General features: G+C 39.4%; 1 protein-coding gene across 1 annotated transcript in view; it reads right to left on the reverse strand.

Moving 5' to 3' along the window:
• Positions 1–5,323: 5,323 nt before the first annotated feature.
• The window catches only part of CRACR2A (calcium release activated channel regulator 2A), a 49,950-nt gene continuing 32,336 nt past the window's right edge, over positions 5,324–22,937 (reverse strand). The window contains exons 11-17 of the mRNA XM_009702831.1: positions 22,553–22,880; positions 17,349–17,481; positions 14,831–14,912; positions 13,189–13,303; positions 11,402–11,503; positions 6,322–6,398; positions 5,324–5,414 (exon numbers count right to left, since the gene is read on the reverse strand). Of these exons, the coding sequence (XP_009701133.1) occupies positions 5,324–5,414; positions 6,322–6,398; positions 11,402–11,503; positions 13,189–13,303; positions 14,831–14,912; positions 17,349–17,481; positions 22,553–22,880 (928 nt within the window). The remainder of the gene's footprint in view (positions 5,415–6,321; positions 6,399–11,401; positions 11,504–13,188; positions 13,304–14,830; positions 14,913–17,348; positions 17,482–22,552; positions 22,881–22,937) is intronic.

Below are 22,937 nucleotides of genomic sequence, written 5' to 3' on the forward strand. Positions count from 1 at the left end.
TGCTTTGGGGGCGGTTAGCCTTCAGCTAGGAGGTGTGTTTTTCGTATTATAATGAGGAAAGTTCACCTAAGGTTCAAGTTTTCTTGCCTGTTGCTGAGACAGCAGGTGAGATCCATCTTATTTGACAGCAGCTGTGTGGTTTTATCTCGGCCGTTACTTTCAGTCCCAGGTAGTGGAGAACAGTACACTGCTCTCCGTACCATGCAGTCCTCCCTCTTTGGGTGTTGGCATCCTTGTATCATCTCCAAGAATCTATTGACGATGTTGAGACATTACTGTTCTTTTGGGCCAACTTAGGACTGACTCTCACAGAGGTGCTGCACAGTTCTTTGAGTAAGGCTATAGAGTGCAATGGGTTTTTTTCTCCTGTTGCTTGGCTTGCATTTGGGCAGGCTGGAACCAGTTTTGACTGGCACACAGGATCTCACCCACGCAGGTCACAACTCCAGCCCACTGCTTCTTACAGCCTACAACATATCCCCATTCCAAAGGGCTAGGACCATTGTGTTACATCCATGAAAACTGGCCTTGTAGTGTGTGTGTGATACCCAAAGATCTGTCAGTACTGGGTACCTGATCAGGCTGAGAAGATTAATTTCTCCCGCTTTCTCCTACCAACTGATTGTCCTCTCAAAGAGCTTGCATGGGTGTGCGCTGCTTGTGAGCCGCTTTACTGTATACAGGGTGGCATCAGAAGAAACATTACTGAGTCAAGCAGTTATATTAGTGAACCTGAGAGAAGGACGAAACCTGGCAAGTATAAGCAGCAATTTTTTAGCAGAATTTCTCATTCAATATTGTTGGTACTTTTCATTCTAGTAAAGGAAATTTTCAAGAGTAATATACATCCGTAAAAGAAGATACTACAGTCATTGAACTTACACCAGCTATAAATTTTGTCCAAAGACTACTAGGAAGAATCTGACAGAAGAAATAAAACAACATTCTGTAGCTAAAATGTTCTGTAGCTTTGCAGATACTTGTATTCAAAGATTTCTGTTTCAGCATTTTAGCCACTTTTAAATGAAGGTGTTTTTCTTCTCTCAGAGCATAATAGGAATAGGTGAAATACACTTCTGCGTGGTATTCCCCTGCCTACTATCATTTAATTAATTTCTCTTACAATACAAAGACATCATCCACATCTCCAAAAATCTCTACATAACCCACAACAGAAGACTTCATGACCCAGAGTCCAGTTTCATGATGCACAGCTGCATCAACACGGGGCGGGGCGGGGCGGGGCGGGGGGGGGCTTGCAGAAGCAAGCTTCACTACTATTAAGCCAGTATTAGCTTTCTGATGGATCTGAGAAAAATACTGACCGGAGGTATAAAACCCTGGTGGAGAGTCAGAAGACAGCAATCCAGTAACACAAAGGATCAGTTAGCATCAAGGAAGCTGACAATTCCCACACCAGTGTGATGACACCTGGCCAGTAGAATCTGTCCAGAAATAGAGCTTTGGAGCATGTTAGTCATACCTATCTCCTGTGAGCATTAATCAACAAGTAATAGCTGTTTGTTAAGGTGTGCAGACAGACGACTAGGACCTGGCCTGAGGTTTAGCTAACCAAACAGATCGTGAGAAACTCTAGCCGTGACACGGGAATCTCTGAACCTAACAAATCACAGAGTAAGAAGCTGGTAATTGTTACAGATAGCACTGTGAGCAATGGCTGAACTTCACAGGTGGTTAAGGAGGAGTTATAACTCCCTGACTAACTTCACAGATAATTGGAAGGGAATAGTAGGGGCTTTTTTGGGAGTGGAAACTTGCAAAGCCAGCAGCACCTAAGTGACTATATCAAAAATAGCACGTAAAGCCAAGGTGACCTAGGTAATGGTAGAAGAAATACAAAATGCGTGTGAGTACAGATGTAGCAAAATGGGAACTAAGGGGGACAAAGCAACTATGAACAAGTTGTTTCTTTGGGATAGGAAGGGCAGAGAAAGGGAGGGGTCAAGGTAGATGGAGGAGTAACAAGCATGGTAAAAAATCAAGAGAAAGGAGAATAAAAGGGGCCAGTTGCATGCAAGCAGCTGCTGGTCAGAGTTTATCTGACTGAGCCCTGTACCCCATAACTGCAGGCTATCCAGTTCTTTTATTAAATCTGATTTCTACCAAATTTCTGCATGATCCTGGGGAAAGAGGGAGGGCAGAGGGGGAGAGAGAGCACTGCAAGTCATAGGAGTTGTGTACATATATGTTTTCCTCAGCAAACTTCAATCTTGATCAGCTGGAAAGGAAGAGAAGGGTTTGGGCTATCTGTATTCATATTTATGAGAATGCTGTTGGTGTTTATGTGGGCAATGAGCAGCAAAGACGCTGCTCTCTGTGTTAGCTATGTGGCTGATGACGTTAGTGTCATATGTGTATCTGCATCTTTGCAATACGTACTCAGCTTGGGTTTTGGTTGGACTCGCAAAAAGGAACAGCAGCAGCAGCCACAGCTGTCGGTCTGAGATGGGAGACACCTCCTGGGTCTTAGACCACACCACATTTGACTCTAGTAGATGAAGAAAAAGAAATCCCCTTCCTCCCAGGCTTCAGCTGCTCCTTACCCATTGTCTGCCCCTGTATATCCCGCTAGCAGAATCTCAGCATATGCTAAAAGATGTCCAAATAAAAATGATCCTGTAGAAGTTACATAAAGATCTACCTCATGTGTCACTTTCCTTCAAAATCATGATGGATGAACTTCAGGGAATGAAAAATTAATTATCTGAATTTGGAGTTTTGTGGGGCTACAGTCCGTGGTAGTAAAGCTGAAATTAAGCCTTCAAACTGTCTCCCTGAGGCTGACAGAGGTTGGAAGAAATATTGCCGGTTGTGATATTGATGGGGTAGGAAACACCCTACTGCAGGGAAACAGATCTTTCTAAGTCAACTTGCAAAGCCAATATTTAAATTGATGACACTTCTTCCCTAATTGAAATTGGGACAAACAGGTTTTTTGGTTGAGGTTGGAATCAGGGGTTTGCATTAGTTCAGCTCCAGCCAGGAGTGAACACAGGTGATACAATTCTGAAAAGATTTCCACGATGGCTAAGCATGTAACAGTTGATAGGGTGACTCATCCCTCCATAACCAGTTATGGACTTCAAGAAGCAACCCTGGGAAGTGAACAGAAAGCCTACTGACGTTCATCAATGGATGGTAATTTTGCTCCTTTTGGGTTTTAGAGGTTCTTCAGAACCTCACTGGAAGCAAGGGTAGGTTTTGGATTTTTTTTTCATTTGGATGAGCAGACTCTCAGGAATCAACAAAGGAAAAATCCCTAAGCATCAGCTCATCCTGGGCTACTTGGTCCATCCATTATTCCTGATAGAAGGAAAATCCTGCTTATTCTACTTAGGAAAAGGGGTCATGTTTGGAACCCAACTCAAAGGAAAGGGCATTTGAGTGCTGATATGGATATAAGAATTGCTGTAAGGGAAAGTTTGCAAACCTCGATCGTATAGTTCTTGGCACTAGATAAATACCTTTGATCAGACCAAAATCCCAAGAGCACAATTAATTACTGACAAAGTTTTTATCCCAAAACAGAGTTAACTTGTTGAGATAGTGCTTAACTTTCATCTTTAGTTTCAAATGGATTCATTATTCAAATGAAAAATAACTTTTTCAAGATATTTAGAAAGTGGATTGAAAACATAATGTCTGTAACGATCCCACATAATAAAATCCACAGTTTTGCCCGATATTTTAATGAAATAAATTACACCACGGGTTCCACTTTCCCAACAAGCTCACCATCATGAATAATCATTCTTGAATGCTTACCAAAATAGCTGGATGCAGTGAAGACAAATACCAACAGGAGTAATTGCTGATCATGTGCTGGCTGGGTAACCCACTCTCAAGTTTCTTATTTTCATTTATATTCTACAAAGGCTTCCAAAAGTAGCCGTGACATTTGGGTTTCTTATGATCCAGGGTGGGCCACGATTTTCTAAAACATGTCCCTATGATACAGTGATTTCTCAAACACTGTATATCAGTGCTATCAGGCCCTGGTTAAACCAAAGGGAAAAGCTATGTGGTAGATCTTTTGAAAAATCAGTCACATATTTAGGTACATGAGGAGGAATTTTTTCTTAACATTGCTAAAGAGAGCCATATCTCACTGGATTTTGGTGAGATTTTTCACTCCTTAAATGCCGGAAAGTTTCTCAAAATCTTCCTCAAAAGAAGATCTACTATTTCTGAAAATTCTGCTTCCAACATCTGGCATGAAACCTGTGACAGACTTTTGGAGACAAAGAGCTGTTCAGTCAGCCATAATATGCTTTGTACTACAACCAACTAGACCAGTGAAATGAGCTTCCTATGCAGGTATGTGTTTTCAACCAGCACTAATGCCAGTGAATTGATTTGAATGTTCAAGTTGGCCACAGACTGCTTTGGGACTTCCGTAGGACATCATGGCCAAACAGAGGTTCAGAGCAAGCTCTGCAACACAAAGCAATACAGCCGTGTCAAATAGGGTGAAGAGCGCAGGCTGATTTGCTCCGAGTGCAACGCTAACTAGCCAGAGTAAAGCACTGCACTACCATGACTTTACTGTTTCTGGAAACGAAGCTAGATATTTGCATAGCACCACTTCACCATGGAAACATGCCAGCTTATTTGGCAACAGCTTAGGCAAGCCTGTGTGGTATCTCAGTGACCTGTCTAAACATACCTAATTCATCACATCGGAGTGGGAGGAAGGGTTTCTTATCAAGGACCTATACGCAACAATGTGTAGTACAAATGAGTTAATGCTACTTATGAAAATCTTCATAATTCTTCAGTCCTTTGTTCATGTATATTTCATACTAAGCTTTAAAACACCCCCTTATACTTTGCAATTGCTGGTGTGTTACTTTTAAAGAACCAACCAGCCACCTGTTTCACTTTTTAAAAAACTGTAACAAAGGTCAGCACAAAGTCAGGAGCACTAAAATAAACAGAAGTATTCAGAAGACAGGTTACCCACACCAGTAAGAATTTACTTCACATTCAAAGTAGTTTTCTTCCTATAAAATTATTTCTTATTATTAATAATGGGGCAGCTTCTACAAGCCTGATCATAAAGCAGGATTCAGTGGTGTTAGGTGTCAAACAGAATAAAAGAATGTTACTGCCCCAAATACATTGTCAATTAGCTAAAGACAATATTCATAAAAGTGAAGATCAGAGCATACAAGGATTTTAAATTTCACTTACACCTACACTCAGAACACAGCAGAAGAAATATTTGGAAGATAAAAGTAAATCTGATGGTGTCATGTAGTGTCAGATAAATGTATGACTTGTCTAAACGTGCCCCAGCATTTTATGGCCTGATACAGCACGATTTTTTATTCTTATCAGATTGAAGTTCAATGGTTTTCTCTTTCACTTTATCTTCATGTTCCTTTAAAATCCTGGGGGAAAGAAACAATACTTTTGAGAAAAAAATCAGTAACACCCATAAGAGATCAAAACAAAAAACATTTCCCCAGGACTACAAAATTGCCCAGAGATTAACAGAAAATGACAGAATTTTGTGAAATAATAAACAAACAAACAAACAAAAGTATCATTGTGATGGCTCCATCACAAAAATGACTTTGTTCATTTAGTTAGAAAAATGTAGTTGGTGCTGATTGTTAGCTCTTATTGTATATTACAGAGACTATTAAAGACTATTAAAACAGTGACTTTCATTTGTTATTTTTCAGGCTGGTGCAAAACAAAACCACATCTGGCCACCTAGACGTTTATGAATTATTTGACACATTCACAAAATTTCACTAACTTCAGCAACAGTACTAAAGAGCCACAATTCATTACCAGTGTTTTCACCTCTGTAAGTAGTTCAGAGGGGACAGATTTAACTGTATTTTTACCCCTAGCCTTTATATTACTTCAAAAATCCACTTCTCCCTCTCTCCCAGTCCCCAGGCAAAGAGCAGAATTTGAGCAGAGGGAAGAAAGAAGCACACCCACTGTTCTGCTGCAAGGACTCAGCAGCATCCATTTCCAAGCAACTTTCTCCAAACCTCCAAGAACTTCCTGCAAGAACTACCACAAGATCCCAGGCCCTCAGCTTTCCTAGCAACAATTCAGGTGTTTCTGGGTCTATACAGAGCTTCACTAGCTTACACAGGACTCTTTATGAACCTGAGCAACTGCTCAGTTGGAGCAACAGGGCGAGACCAGTGTAAAAGGAACAAATACTTCATCACCCTAAGTTCCTATCAAACTGATCTAACAAAGAGAATTCACTCTGTCTTCAGTGACAGGGAAGTCAGGCATGTATAGAACTCGTAGATTATGTTTTCTTCTTACCTTGCTAAGTGAAGCACGGACTTTTTGGTATTGTACCCAGAATATGCACTGCATTCATAGAAAATTAAATTGTAATCCTAGAATCAAACAGAAAGACCATTTCAATTAATTTTGCACAATATCTCACTCCAGCTTTTAAAAGCAAGACAGATATACTGAAATACACAAATAAAGAAACAGAAAGAGGAAAAATTAGGATTTAATTCTAGAACTAACAGTAGAGAGTAAAAAGACGTCCAAGTGTGCCTCCCAAACAACAACTACATGCATTTCTTAGCAGATATTTGTTCTACACAGTGGCTTCTGCTGTAAAAGCTTGATCTTTCAAAGGCTCAAACATGCCTTGCAAGGTACTGAAGTCTTCTGAACTTTCCTTGGGATGATGAGGCAATTAGTACATCACCAAGTGCTTGACAAAGCAAGTGAAAATAATTCCAGCGACCTTTTTTTTTTTAATCTTGGAAAGTTTCAGCAGCAGTGTTTCTGTATTCAACAGTTTGAGACCAATGTTTTCCAGCAAATGATCAGTTAAAAACCTCAGCAAAAAATAACAACTGATTAATTCTGTTTAATTTTTTGTACTTGTGAAATTTTACGGCACCTTCTTTCGGAGTCAGCCTCCACCTTTGGTTTTGTAGCCCCCGGGGGCTTTGCAATTAAGAATAACCGATAAAGGATCAAGCCTTGGAGACATTCTTAGCACTTCAGCTGAAGCCTTATCACAACAAATGCAAATGGAAGAGATCATCAGCACAAAAGCCTGACCTGGCAGCTGTGATAGCAAGAGAAGCTTGAGATGGAATGACAGATTATCCTCTCCAAAAGAGACATCTGTCTGCTTTCACAAGATATTACATTGAAGCTCACCTACATTGCCTCCATGCTATTACTACATACCCTTTTAACCATTCAGATTGCAACTTTCTATTCATTTTCCACTTTTCTATAAGTCTTATTGCTGTTTATGACAGTAGCTTAAAATTCAAATAAATAAGTCAGTAGTTTAGGAAATGATAATCACATGTCTGCATATTTTCATTTGTTTGCTGTTAACTGTGGTTACTGCATTTGTACTTATTTAACCACCCTTCACAAGACACTTACAATTCAGTTGTCAAAAGTTCCCATTAAAATGACCAGGTATTTCAGTTGTGGTTTGGTTTGTTTTTTTTTTAAATATACCATGCTTCCAAAATTGCATAGCTTTTTGAAAATTTTATTATCTTCATGAAATTTCAAAGACAAAAAGTGGGGAAAAGAAGTTTCATAAATACAGTAGTTTATTTCAGCAGCTCTGAATATGTTCAGTTTCAGCAGTTTTGAATATGTTCTCAATGGTTATATGGTTTGTTCTAATGAATTATCAGGATTGAACCACTTGTGGTAATTTCTGGGTGGCCAGATAAGCACAGAAGAGCAGAGAAGGGAAGAAATCAGGCAATGTTAGTGCTGGATGGATATTTTATTGATTTTTTTTTAAAAAAATGTTTTGTGTAATATTTACAATGATGAAACCCTATGATTCTCTTGCTTTCCGTAGAAAAGTTCTAAGACAAAATTTGACCAGCTCAAACTTCTCGCTGGCTACACAAACAGAAGTTTGAAATAAAATTTACACTCCTTTTTTCTGCTCAGCTGATCAGAACTCTAATAGAAAACCTACCGTGGTCAGTATCTAGCTACTTGATGTCAGTCAAGCAGAGAATGATACTACTCCTACATCTTCCCCACATACAACAGAATTTCACTAGAGGAGAACTCTCAGTGATGACATCATTTATGTTGGCATGAATCTGAATGACTTTTTCAACAAAGTCCATGGGTAGGGCAAATTCTTATTGTTGAAAGATTTAAACTCAATTTATACTAATTGCTTATTTCTGTCAGTCCAGCAAACAGCTCCTTCTCTGGAGGGGAAGTCATCTTGGAAATGAAAAGTGTTATTCCTTCGAATCGGGAGGAAACCTGTAACTGATAGCATACACAACGAGAAAAAAGTAGCAGCAGGCAGGACACATATCATTAATAAGCCAGGAAATGCCATCCATCTCCATCCAGGAATTAGCTATTGAACCTGGGAGACTACTGGCAATTACTTAGTTTAAAAAATTTACATACAAATCAGCAGACATCTAAAGAACAGGGAGCAAAATGAATGATTACCAGAGGGAGCCGGGTAATTTGTGTCCTGTAAAGTAGCATCACTCTGAAAAGAATAGCTCCCTCATTAGCAGTATTTGTGTAAAACTGGCACTGACAGGTTGATAAAGGAGACACTGTATGAACACACAGCAACAGTCCTCATCCCGTGGAGCATACATAGTCTGCAAAACCAAGGCAGACAAAGCCATTATTATCTTATAGTTGAGGAACAGGGATGGAGAAGGATCTACTGACCCATTTAAGATCATTCAGGAAGTCTGTGCAGGGCCAAAATAAAATCCTGCTCCTGAATGCCTGAGCAGCACCTGTATCATAAGCCATTTTATTTAAATAATTGGCAGTGGTTACACTACTCCACTCAAACAGAACATCAGCTGTTCTGCATGCTCACAATATGATGTGAATATTCTCCGTGGTGGTGTGTTCATATGAAATCTTGATCAGTGGATCAAGCTAAGCTAAACAGAAACTTGTTAAATGGAGTTTTTCCTTTGAAACAAACTTGCCTTTTTTTCCCTCATTTCTTTTTTGTTTCTCTCTCTTTTTCTTTATACTCACAACAGCTCTACTAAGAGCGTTTTAGATGTTTTCCATCAGGTCATTCTTGTACTGCATGTGAACATTTTGGTTTTTGCCTGTTGTTTCTCCCTGCAAAATCAATACTGCAAAATTCTGCTTACCATCATGATGTTTACTTTTTAATTCATCCAGCTACAGATCAGCTTCATCACAGCCTTGTTGTTCCCTGTGATGCCTTCCAGAATCCCTATCCTCATTCTATTTCCCCTTTCCCTGGGATATCACACCCACACTGCAACTACCAATCTTCTCAAATGACAAGGAATTGAAAGGACTCCCTTCAGGCTGCCGTTCTGCCTTTTAATAATGAACTGTGCTGCCTGCCTTGCAAAGACGTTATGTGACACATGCATTATAATGGGAGCCCTTGGGTTTCTAACCAAATTTGTGATACACTGCCTTGTAAGATGTGGGACCGAAGCAAAGCACGAGTTAATACAGCTGGGCTGGAATGCCCTCTGAATTTCCACATTCCTCTCTGACTATAGAAAAAAATAGGTAAAAACGATCCCATCCTGTGAGATCTTGAAACAGTCCATAAAAAGTGTTGGGCTTCAGGGCCAATAGACTAATCTGGTTCTTTGCACGAGAACAGGTTCGGGGTTGTTTTCACCAAATACGGCTACACATATTTGTATCAGCTCCGCATCTAGTCCCATGTATTTTGGGTCATTTGTGAGTAATTCATGGGATTATTCACAAAATAAGTAACTCAATTGCATTCACTAATAGAGACAGTGGTATGTGGTTTCACAGGAATTACATGGCTATTTAGCATGAATTAATATTTCATTAAAATTCATGGTTATTATTAGCTAGGCAAGCAAATTGTTATAATTTAATTATATCTAAGCTGCTTTTCAACTAATCCATTGTCATTAATCATTCCTTCCCCTAGCTACCTCAGGGAGCACATTCAAACATTCAAATGAGTCATTCAGATCCATTCATTTGATTATAACCACCTTTAATTTGACAACTGTCTTTGTTTTACTGATGCAAAACATTTTCTTTTCTTGCATGACATGTTAGAACTAATGGCCTGGTGGGCTGTGAGTTTTATGTATTAGAATGATTCATCTTTGTTTCACTAGTACAATTTTTTAAGAGAGCTAAATGACATGTAAGACACCTACTCTGTCCATTTAGCATTTATGTGTCATTTGTTTTTTCACAGAAGGATTCAATGTTACACTCTGGAGTCCATCCTAGCCTCCAGGGTCTTAAAACTATCTGCATTTCCATGTATATAAGAAAATAAAGAAGATTTCCTAAAGGGAGAACTTTTAAGGGATGAAATTCAAGGCTGATATTGCTCCCCTATAAAAACAAAATGATGGACACAAACCTGAATACAGAGGTATGCCTGAAAAGGCTGTATGAATAATCAAAATAAGATAAAAAGGTATCTGGCCCTAATCCTTTCAGTTACAGACAGGTGCCTAGCAGCCATGTTTCCTATCAACCAAGAACAATTCAGATGCATTTCAAATTTTGAAAATATCCTTTTTAGTTACCAGCAAGCAGAGCTGTAAATCTATTTTCAAAGGAGAAACAAGTACATACCTGAAATCCAGCATATTGTTTAATTTAGGTAAATTCCTACCAACTCAGGAATTATTTCAGAAATAATTTTCAGAAATTTCTCGAGAATATTGGGATGACTGATTTCTAAAGAAATGAATATTCTGGAGTCACTGGTGTTCAAACTATATGCATTGCATAGAGATATCCAAAGGAAAAATTGATGGGCATGGAACACAGGAACATAAATAAGTATCTGCTATTTGCAGTCCCTTAATGCTTAAATTATGGCCTGTGGATCACCAGTGCTTTGGTAGATGCAGACTGTTAACTCTACTTATTTTATCTCCTTGATGGAAAGTTACTAAAAGTAAACACATTTTCTACTCCTACTATAGGAGTAACAGATGGTCTTCTCTGGTTTTACAGGAGGTAGGAGGGAGAAAATGTCCCCAAATTATCTCGCTGTTAAGAATCCATCCATAGAGAAAAGAGAGAAAAAATACAGAGAAGAAGAGGAGGGAAGGGGGAAAATAGAAAGAGAGAGCAAAGAAAAAGACAGGAGAGACAATGAGAGTGAATTCTTAAGTATTTTTTGCACCACTCAGTTTTTGGTGTTTTTTTATAACTACTATAATTATCAGCATTTACATCACTGAGAGCTGAATTGATGTGTGTGATGGGGGTACTAATCCTTAAAAATACTTGTCTGATAAAAATTAATCTGCGTTTCTATGAATTTAGACATATTGAGACTCCATTTTAAAAACTTCACCTTCAAGTTTTGTAAGAGGTTCCCCTCTAAGTATGGTACCTTAGCAAGATGCTCTCCCATTCCCATTGGGACCTCACGTTCCTTTTCATTATCAGTTTTATTACCCAGCAAAAGCACAGGTACATTCTCCCCAGTTGTCTCCTACAGAACAAAGAATAAAAGTCAACTGAGGCGCTATATTTAAAAAATCACAGATCAAGAGGATAAAAACTAACAGATGTCACACTGCAACAAGACATTTAAGACATCACGTATGAGCCAGGTATCTACCGCTTTACTTACAAAAGTGTCAGGAACTGAAGTTGGATAAAAGGCATGAAAAAGACAGAATACTGGCAACTGCACTAACTTGGCATTTTTTAATAACAGCACAGAAGGTCATCAGACTCTACATTAAAATGGGAGAGAGAAAACTACCATGCTACACAGGCTCTGACATTGCGTGTTTATAGCCACTGCTTTTCTAATTACATGGACAGGAAAACAATGACAACATCTAGGTACAATTATGCCAAATAAATTACATAAGGTAGTGAAGAGATACACAGAATAGGCCCCTAAAAATACATAGAATAGGTACAAATCAAAATTCATTCTGAAAATGGTTAGAATTATCACAATGAGTACATTCATAAAGTGGGCTGAATGCTGCAGCAGTAAATGGACTTGGCCATATGTCTTCAACTTAGCAATAGTTTGCAGCAAACAAAAGTAGTCAGTAAAGATGAGTGAACTATTACGGCTTGGAAAAAGATTTTGACCACAGTATTTGATTTTTCTGGATCAAAAGCTGGAATTCTCCTCTAGCTTTTACATACTGAATTATAACAATCACTGATTCATTAAGATCACATATTTAATAAGGGTCTGTTCTTACAAAATGCATGCGACTATTGCTTCAGTAGAGCTACTCAGATGAGGAATAACTATGCCTGTTTGGAAACATCTGAATGAATCGAGTCCTAATTTCAACTCTCAAAGCCACCTATTGGCCATTATGGAAATGAGTGTATTATACTAGAACACATGCCCAATAAAATCAGACTAAATGATCTTCGCAGCCGATTTGCCCCCTACTTTTTCAGTAGCAATACTGTGCAATAGTACACAAATAGGAAGTCACACTTTGTTCTCTCTAGTGACTCAGTCATTTATGGCAGCAGCCTCAGTATTATTTTCTTTTGGTCGCAACCAAATTCAGCTGCTTGCACTCTCAATATGCTGTCTACAAGCTACAGAGATATACTAAGAGAAAAAAGATAATTTTTAATTAACTGAAGCCACTCAGTGGCATGGGCTATGATTTTGGTTTCACGTGGTTGAAAGGATGATTCCCAAGAAACCAAACTGTCTACCACGAGACACTTTTATAACACTAATGTAGATACTATAGTTTTAAGTTTATGGCTTATGTTCACAACACAGTGAATTTCCCATGAGCTGCATACTTGGTTGTCAAACTGCTAGTGACGATCAGCGATCATCAGACCATCCCCACTGATCCAAAGCACCTCCCAGTGCTAGTGGAGATCCAGTGGGAGTCATCAGCTAGATAATCCTTATGAGAAATCAAGAAGACTCCATGCTGGGCTTTCCCCATCACTCATTTTAAGTCCTTAAAACCCTGAAACTGTGATTATTTTGATAGACACAGAGATTCTCAAAAGAGCTTTACTGGTAACTGTGCAGACTAAAATCACTAACAAAAATGTAATTGTGACAAGAGACATGCTGTCACCTGTGCTTTGCCCTGCTAACACTCCCTGTCCAGAAGAAGGTAAAGAATAATGATGCCAGAGTTCAGATTTAAAGTTAAGTCATGTTACCTCAATGCTTATTAGCCACTGCTTGACAGCTGTGAATGTGTCTTTTGCTGTTATATCATACATCACAATGACACCATCAGCTCTTCTGAAAAACTGCTTGGTAATACTTCGGTACCTACAATTAAGAACCTGTTTATAGCTCTCTTCAAGACAAGTAGCAATCTGACAACACAATTTTATAGTAATCCCGCTCCGCCTGCCAAAGGAAGATGTTGCCATACAGTTTCTTCTAATCATCTAGTCTTAGTAAGGGTTAAAGCCCTGTTAATTTGATTTACATATGTATTCTAAAATTCCATAAACTAGACAAGGGAGAAGCTGTAATACTGATCTTCACTGCTGATCCTGTTTGAAAGGTGAGGCTTATTATGAATTGTAGCAAGCAATCCCATTCTTCCTGAATCATCAGACCCCTTTTTCACATTTAGCAGAAGATTCACAGAGGACACTACTACCGCAAATTACTGCAACAGCGAATAATTCTTTGCAAAAAAATATTTTTTGAAAGAAAGTGTTTGGAAAAGTTCCCTCTGCCTCCTTTAATTGATTCTGGGTTAGTCTGGATAATCTGCTGCATATCTCACCTTCTCCTATTCTTTTTCATTTTAAGCTTGCAATTTCCCCCTCACAAAGTGCTTGCCTAAAGCTAGCGAGATTTCTGTTTGGGGCTTTTTCCCCAAGCTTCCTGTAGAAAACATAGATCATCATTATCATCCTTGCTTTTTGTAACAGAAAACTATAAAATAGGTGAGAAGATGGGGAAGGAAATTGCCACTGAAAACTTACAAAAACTTGGAGTTCTTCAACTACAATGGGACTATTTTGGTGAAAAAGACCTCTTTTTTTTTTTAACTATTAAGGCATTTTCTGCTATAGAAATAATTCTAGGTACATTTCAAAATCAGCCTTCCTCCTAAAGAAACTCTGTGGTACTAAACTTTTAAGAGCTTTACTAAGAATCTCTTTTACATATTAGCAGTTTTTCAATGGACACTTAGCACCAAATCAGCAAGTTATTGCTACCGGGGAAGGATCTAAACTGAATTCACTGGGTCTATTTGGAATACTCCTATATTTGTTCCTCTCCCGAGAAGCAGGATTAGGTCCATGCTTACTAATCTTCAAACAGAGGATTCAAGGAAGCAAAACCATAGACTGTGTACTGGTTTTGGCTGGGATAGGGTTAAAATTCATCATACTAGCTTGTACGGGGCTACGTTTTGGATTTGTGACAGCTGACCCCAACTGACCAAAGGGATATTCCATGCCATATGACATCGTGCTCAGCAACAAAACTGCAGGGTCAGAGAGAGGTTGGCTGAAACTGCAGTTGCTCAGGGACTGGCTGGGCATCGATTGATTGGTGGTGAGCAACTGGAGTTTTTTGCATGGCTTGTTTTTCTTGGCTTTGTTCTTTTTCCTCTCTATTACTTTTTTTTGGTGGTGGTGGGTTGGTTGGTTGGTTTGTTTGTTTAATTATTAAACTGTCTTTATTTCAACCAACGAGTTTTCTCATTCAATGAGTTTTCTCACTTTCACCCTTCTGATTCTCTCCCCTATCCCACTGGATGGGGGAGCGAGCAAGCATCTGTGTGGTGCAGAGCTGACTACCAGGGTTCAACCACAACAGAATGTTTCTCACCGTTCCTGGCCAGCGGTGTCCCAGAGTTGCAGGGCTACCTGGGTGTTATCTACTGTGATGGTTTTCACATTGTAATCCACACCTGTAACAGAAATACAAGGTAGATTGTCACTTTATATGCTCAGTTTGATGTTTGAAAACCTGATCCAGCAAACAGCGACAATTCCAGAAAGGTAAAAAGACAAATACTACATTAAAAATTATGTCCATAGTCTCTAACCATCAGTGAACAACAAGAGCTTTTATTTGCCAGAAGTTCTTCAGTAACAAAATACCGAATGTTAACAGAGTAGTTGAATTTTTATAAAAGCTGTAAGATAAGTAACTTTCCAAATCAGGGTACATGAGTCAAGCGTCCGTTTGACATTCCACAGCAGTCTAAGCCACTTACCTGGAATTCACACTGTATAACTTCAGTTGTCTGAAATTTCAGCATTTACTCTGAACTAGCCACACAGGCACCTTCTACGGTTAGTGCAAAAACACAAAGCACCACACTAAGGGGACAGGGGAAGCTAAGATAAATGCTGAAGATAGATGGACTGAATATGCGGAGAACCTCCCTGCCTCTTCAGAATATAGAAGATGAACTGACTACAGTTAGGTTAGTCCCCAGTCTTTATGTCGCTAAATGGAAGTGAGACAAAAATTAATTTATTTAAACTTTTAAATAAATCCTCTCCCAGTTGCCCTAACCTGTGATGATATAAGTATCTTCTGGATATTTATAACAATAATTAGAGTCTTAAATATTAATCAGTCAGTGCCTTCTCCGAATGACAACCTGCATTTTCTTGTATCACACTTTACTGTAGCATAGTATCACAGAATCGTGTAACTCGGGTTGGAAGGAATTTCAGTAGGCCATCAACAATTTCTTTGGGGTTGGTTTGCACATCACTGGGATTTTTACCACTGGCATTAATGAAGAAGCATCCAAGCCCACATTCCTTCAACAGGCAATTAAGAAATCTGGATGGAGGATATATCCATTGCTTATATCTCAAGGGAAGAAATTTGAGCTATTCTGTAGAAATTCAATGAGAACACTCTTCTCCAGGTTGTTCACTTGACTTCTGAACTCTGTCTTGCCAGCCATAGTCCACACCTGTGAAACCCACTGATGTGAAGTCTAAACCAAAGCTATGACAAATACTTTCTTGCCATTGCATTTGCAAGAACACTGGATGACCGGCGAAAAGATGAAAAGATCAGACACATTCTTGTGTCTGTCCTCCAGAAGCTCCAGGCAATTGCACACATTGTGTAAGAACTCAGAGTCTGGAGAAGCGTATCAGCCATTTACAAGACAACACGGATAGGACATAGCACCAGACTCTTAAATGTGGACAACTGCATATTGGTGTCTAAGCTCCCATTACAGTTAATGAAGATCCAGTCAATGAAGAACTAGGAGTCTAGGAAATGACCAAGCTCACCCTGAAGTAGACATCAAGGGTCAGATTAATCGGTCCCTAGGCTCCTCTGACTGGATTGATTTGGAAAGGATGGTGGGGGTAGAACTCAGCCGTTTGCTCACAGGTCCCTAGTGCTATTTGAGATGCCATTTGGTATTCAAAATGTCTGTCTTAATCTGGCAGGACATCCAGGAGACCTGTTCTCTTCCAAAGCAGCAGTTCAAGACCACGTGAAATACTTTATAGTGTCAAAATTAATTTAAATCCCTATGCTAAGATCTTAGATCTTCCCTGACTCTAATGTGAACTTATACACTCAACATACCAGTGGAAATCTAAACTCAGGTGTCTTTATCTACCCCCTAAGTCTAGGGAGCTACAGCAACTGCTCACCTGAATGTTCTTAGATTGTCACAAATGCAAGACAAATCCATTAATTTAAATACCTTTCATTGTGATCAAATTTTATTTCACATATGCTGCAGAATAAGTAAGGCCTAAATATAGACTAAGTATAAAGAATTTACAGGAACTCAGCTGCATTGCAATAACCTATACCTAAGTTTTTGTACCTTGATTATGTGTCTGACTTTCGAAAGCTTGGTTTACAACTTCAGGCAATGCAAGTACAATGTAGGCTTTGAAATGTTTGGCTTTGAAAACACTGGTCCAATGTATTTCTTTGGTGCTTAGTATAATGCTAAGCCTTCAAACATAATTTAGATATTCTACTTTCTCTTTAAAACAAAATCAGATTACTTAGAGGGACAGAGAATGGGGTATGGAATTGAGATGGTTAATACAGAGTAGTCCAGAGGACAGGATATTAGTTTCAGAACAGTGCAAGGAAATTCTAGCTTCACTGAAATCAATAGGATTTTTCTGATTTATTTCAGTACTGCCGGGATTTCAGTATGGAATCTACTCTGAAACCCCTCCATCAATTATCTGCTTCCCAATTTAGGAGAACTCACTTTGCATGTCCTAATTTTACAACATCTGTATGTTTCTGTTTTGTAACACAGGGCCTGATCTCAGTAGAAGCTGCTAAGTACTATTGGAACTAAAATAGTAATAGTAATAATGTTTCTTAAACTTACCTACAGTAGCAGCTGTGCCTGGGAAAAAACGATCTTCACAAAATCGCCTTAAGAATGAAGTCTTTCCAACACTTGAATTGCCCACAAAAATAATCTTGAATAAGCGGTCTGGGACAGAGTTTATTCTCTCCTCCTTCAAGTAAGAGCAAACATTAGTCTCCAACTGTTGTATAAATGCTATTGTTTCTCCAATTTGCCTTGTCTTGAAGGCTAACTGAGACAGGAAAAAGATTTTATCCTGTCGTGCTCTCCATTAGTCATAAAGCAATATTCTGTTTCTTAAAATAACTCAGCATTTCAGATATTTGCCATGTATCGTTCCAGATCATTTGAAGTGCAGTGATTTGCACTGAGCTCTGGAGTACACTGAATACTTGAGATGAAACTGCGTTGAAAAATGCATGAAATTGCCAAAAGAAAACCATTTATGTTCACCCCTGCAAATCAAAACTCATAAAGCTTCACACAGCTCTGCTCAGTAGTTTCGTCCTATACCAATGACACAGAGGAAACAGCACATCTTCACCTAGATAACAAGCAAAGTCATAATTTTTTGGTTTATGCCATCTACCAGCAGAGTCTTCTCTCTGCTACTACTGTGGAGCCAAGAGCTTCCATGGAATTACTGCACTTCTACATCTGTTTAACATCACAGCCAGAAGCATAGGGGAAAGAGACAGAGAGAGAATTAGACCCAGTTAATCAGGCTGTAAACATTCAGCTATGTTTCTGTCACGTAGGGTTTTTTTAAGAAGACAGAAGAACAATTTGTTCTGCCTATCCACGTCCTATTTATTGCAGGCTAAGCTAAGTGGATGCTGGAGGGAATATTTATATCCTCTGTCAAGTAGGGCATTATTCCCAAGACCTTCGTAAGTAGATCAGGAGTTGCTTTGGGAAGCAGACTGTAGCACCAGCTGGTTTGCAGGGGCTGCCCTAGCTGGCCTCTTCTGTTTTGTGCAAAGGTGGAGGAGGAAGAGGGAGACAGCGAGTTTGTTCTTAATGCTGCAGAAGGGGAGCAAGATCATGGACGCTCCTGGCATTAGTTTGTTGGAGCGGAGGTTGTGAGGAGGGAGAGGAGAGGAGGAAAGAAGCAGGAGGGAAAGGCCCTCTGCCAGGGATTTGAGGTACAGAATCTGTATAGAATCTGTTCAGAACTGAACTCACTGCCCGACAGTCCTTTGAATGAGACACTGAAGTCTGGCCTCTTTGCTTTCTACAAATACACTGAAGTCTCACAGAAAGAAGCAGAAACTATACAGAGCTCCACTTGATGGGGGAAAAAAAAAAGAGAAATAAAAACTCGAGCTGCTGTCTTCCTTCCTATGAAAAAAATTCATTCATTGCTGTAAATTTTGGGGACAAAAAATACATGTCTCTTTCATGAGCTGGGCTAATAGCCCACTACAACTATACAGAGATTTCTTATCTCATTGTTCATTTCTCCTTTTCTATTAAAATCACAAACTCCACTGCAACTGTAGGCTGCTAGTAATACACATACATCTATATAAAGCACATTTTCAGTTCTGCTGAAAAACATTCCCAGCTTACTTGTCTCTGTGCTCTGGGAAATAAAACAAGGTAACATACAATCATCAGCTTGGTACCATTTTTACAGTGCTTCTGAGAACAATAACTAAATATAAGGACTATATGAGCTGAAATACCTTGTCCCTGGTGGTCATACACATCTCAGTAGCACTACAACTCAAAGACACCAGAGGCCTTCAGCTCAACTCTCAACATAATAGGCAGTCATTTTTCATTGAGATGTATCAAGTCCACTCATGAAAATAACCTTAATAATCAAACTTGATTCTAAAACTGCATCTGAACACTATACTAAGGGATGAGCTACTTCATAGCCTGCTCCTACAAAGTGCTGACAGGAAAACAGAACAGCAGTGGGATGTAAATTTTCTTCAGTTTACAATGTGGTCTGAAAAAGCCTTCCCTAGATGTGTCTTTTGAGTGGCCTCCATATTAACAGTAGCCAAGTCAAGTAACATAGCTAGTTTTTCTGCAATTCAACACACATGTGGAAGATGGCAGGTATAAACATAGTGGTTCATACTCCATACTGAAAGAACAGGGGGGAGAGGAATTGCGTCTCAGGCAGAGGTTTTGGACAGAAAAATCTTCCTTTAATTTCCATTATGGTTCCTTCAGGTGTTTTCCCAATCACATTTCTGCTTATGCTAACTGCAGCTTCATCTTCATAGCCACTCAGAAAACTGTTCTACCTGACCATTAACTCTCAGATAAAAGAGCAGTTGCTGGCCTCATGTACTGCTGCAAATTCTTAGACACTTTCAGAAGTCATCTTCCATAGGATGGAAATGGACTTGTTCATTTCTAAAAGGAGAAAAAAATTACATTGGTTCTACTCGCCTTTAAGATGCAGTAGGTCATAAAGGATCAGCAGCTAAATGACTGTGAATGTATGGTGAATAGGAAGGCCTAATGCCAGCAGCTAGGAGCTTGAGTTCAGTACAGTAAGCAATGACATCACTGAATGCAGTAATAAAAAGCCATGGAGAACACAAAAGGCGATGAATTGAAAAATACATGTTGTCTCAGATCCTTCACCCTCCTAGTGCAAAACAGAGGATGACAAGGCTTCATATCTGAGTGAGCTACATATGTAACAACTGCATGGAATCATTCTGCTTCCTTTGTACAAGTATTTCTAGATCCTACACTCCTTTATACTGTAAATCCTTTGAGCAGCAAAGCATGAAGGGAGAGAAAGACTGGCTGCAGAAGACAGTCTAGTTGATATATGGCCCTGGGACTCACACCTCATAACTCATGATGCAGCAAGCAGGGAATTACCATTTTCTGAAGTTTTCTTCAGCTCCAGTTGAGGACTATATGCAGAGCTGCCCTGAAAACACTCACTAATTGAATACTATTCCTCCCAGCCCAGGCACGCTGTCAGGGGAGGGAATCAGTGTGTTAGCACTGTATGGAACAAGATTGCTTCTGACATCTAAATCTCACGGTCAAAAAGCAGTGATCCCAAGAGCCATCATTTAGGAAACGCAAAGCTGTATGAGAAATTCATCAGACTACAGCTGGTGTGTGGAAGCAGACGAAGCACTACTCACACAAAATGGCAGCGCTCAGACATTTACACAGCCTAGAGACCACCCTAAGCAACGGAATGCCATCAATTGAATGGCTGTTGGCAGGCCTAGTCAGCAGGCCAAGAGGACCATGCAGGACCATGCACATATTTCAGTGCCACATGGACAGAGAGTTTATCAAAAAGGAGTATTAAGCTGTGGGGTTTTTAAACTAAATTTTAAAAAACAAGCAAAAAAACAACCCAAATGAAGGGCTGGGCTAAGGCACTAACATTTCATAGGAAAAAAAAAAAAAAAAAACCAACCCCAAAAAAAGGAATTCCCAGTTCTAAGTGACCTTTGGAAACAAACTTCTTGTTTACCCTCACAATGTTTCTTTAGAAATGGAAACTAAATGTTCTCAACAACCAGGCAGGAGACATTTTATGATTTCTTCTCCTCCCCTCCCTGCTTGCTCTCAATTATTTTTGGGGAGGAAAAAAAAATCTAAGAAACAAGATCTAAGGGAATGCTCAGTTCCTACCGTGCTGAGAGGACATGCTTTCAAGGGGCATGACTACCGAAACAGAGCAGAACAGGTTTGTCCTAGCTGGACCTGATGACTTTGGCCTTTGCTGTCCTAAAGTCTAATGATGCCATACTTTAAAAGTGTTACAAAATAAGTCATACAGCAAGCAAAAAGTATGCATTGTATGAAATAATTTCAAAGGATGAAGCTCTGTTCTGTGCCCTAGACTTTTTATTAAAATGTACCACTTAGAAGTTATTATGTAACCATGTCACAATTCTATTATAATTTTTAAGATATGCTTGCTTCTTCTGAAAGAACTATATAATTATGACCAAGCATACCTATTTTTCCTATACGTTAATCTTTTTAATATGTGCTTCAAGAATCTAAAAATGAGTAATGCTTAACAATGACACTAAAATTAGAAAACAAGCACAGCTAGCTCTGAAGCAATAGCAGTACAAGAAGAACTTTAGACTCCAAAGAAATGTACCTTCCAGCACCTTATTACTGTACGGTGAATTCATTGTTAACATGCACATAAAAGCTAGAGTTGAAAAAAAAAATATGGATTTCAATTTTCTAATTAAAAGTCTTCTCAAAAAATAATTAAGAAGTAACGATATTTGCTCTCATTATTTCTCAGACAGTGAGATTTCAGTCAGCTACCAAAGCTGACTCAAAAGTATCAGAGTATGAGAAATGTCACTTTCTGGCAAAAAAAAAATCCCCAACTTTTCAAAAAAGGACTTGCTTCTTTTTTCAGACAATTGCTACCTTTCAGTAGATCTTCTTGTGTCATCTATTACAAGGCTTAACTTCACTTCTCATAAACAGTCCTTCAGACATAAGTCTATGCACACATTGTCTGCAGTTACCGCTCCTTTAGGCTGAGTTTCCCTTCTTTGCACCTTCAACATTTATCTGCAGTATATTTTCATCTCCCTCTTCATGCAATGGATTAATTTGACATCCTTTAACTTAAAAACAGAAAATAATTTTATATTCTAAGAATAATGCATTACCCTTCAACACAATTTCATTTTTTCCCAAGGTCTTTTAGAACAGAATAGAACAGTTCCAGCTGGAAGGGACTACAAAGATCATCTAGTCCAACTGCCTGACCACTTCAGGGCTGACCAAAAGTTAAAGCACAGTATTCAGGGCATTGTCCAAATGCCTCTTCAACACTGACGGGCTTGGGGCATCGACCACCTCTCCGGGAAGCCTCTTCCAGGGTTTGACCACCCTCCTGGTACAGAAATGTTTCCTAACATCAAGTCTGAACCTCCCCTGATGCAGCTTTGAATAGTTTCCATGCATCCTGTCCCTGGATCCCAGGAGCAGAGCTCAGCACCTCCCTCTCCCCATCCCCTCCTCAGGAAGCTGCAGAGAGCAATGAGGTCGTCCCTTGGCCTCCTTCTCTCCAAACCAGACAGACCCAGAGCCCTCAGCCGCTCCTCACAGAACAGGCCTGCCAGCCCGGTCACCACCTTGGTTGCCCTCCTTGGGACACTTTAAAGTACCCCAATGGCCTTCTGAAATGATGGGGTCCAGCACTGCACACAGCACTCACGACGAGGTCCCCTTTGCCCCCTTACATTTGATAGCGTTTCCTTCCCTACAGGCTGCTCTCTAGAAGATGATGGTGAGTGTTCCACTGAATGTTCTCTGTTTTTCTTATCCATTTCCTTCTCAGAAGAAGTATTCTCATCTTCTCCAGTCCATCTGTTCAGCTGCTTATCAACCAGCCTGTCAAGAAGCTGGGGTAGGTGATCTTCCTCAATTGATATTATTCTTTGGAGATGCGATGCTTTAGACATTCCTCCAGTGGCTCCAGCATCAGGCTCTACAGACAGAATTCCATTCAGTCCAGCAGAATTCCTTCTCTTAGAGTTATTGAAAACATCATCTTCTTCAAATGAATGGCTAGACAGAGAAAAAAGTAAGTACATCACAAAAATATATTGGACCTGGCTTCCTATT

The sequence above is a fragment of the Cariama cristata genome, unplaced genomic scaffold (genome assembly GCF_000690535.1).
Source record: "Cariama cristata isolate BGI_N322 unplaced genomic scaffold, ASM69053v1 scaffold3606, whole genome shotgun sequence".
Classification (NCBI taxonomy): domain Eukaryota; kingdom Metazoa; phylum Chordata; class Aves; order Cariamiformes; family Cariamidae; genus Cariama; species Cariama cristata.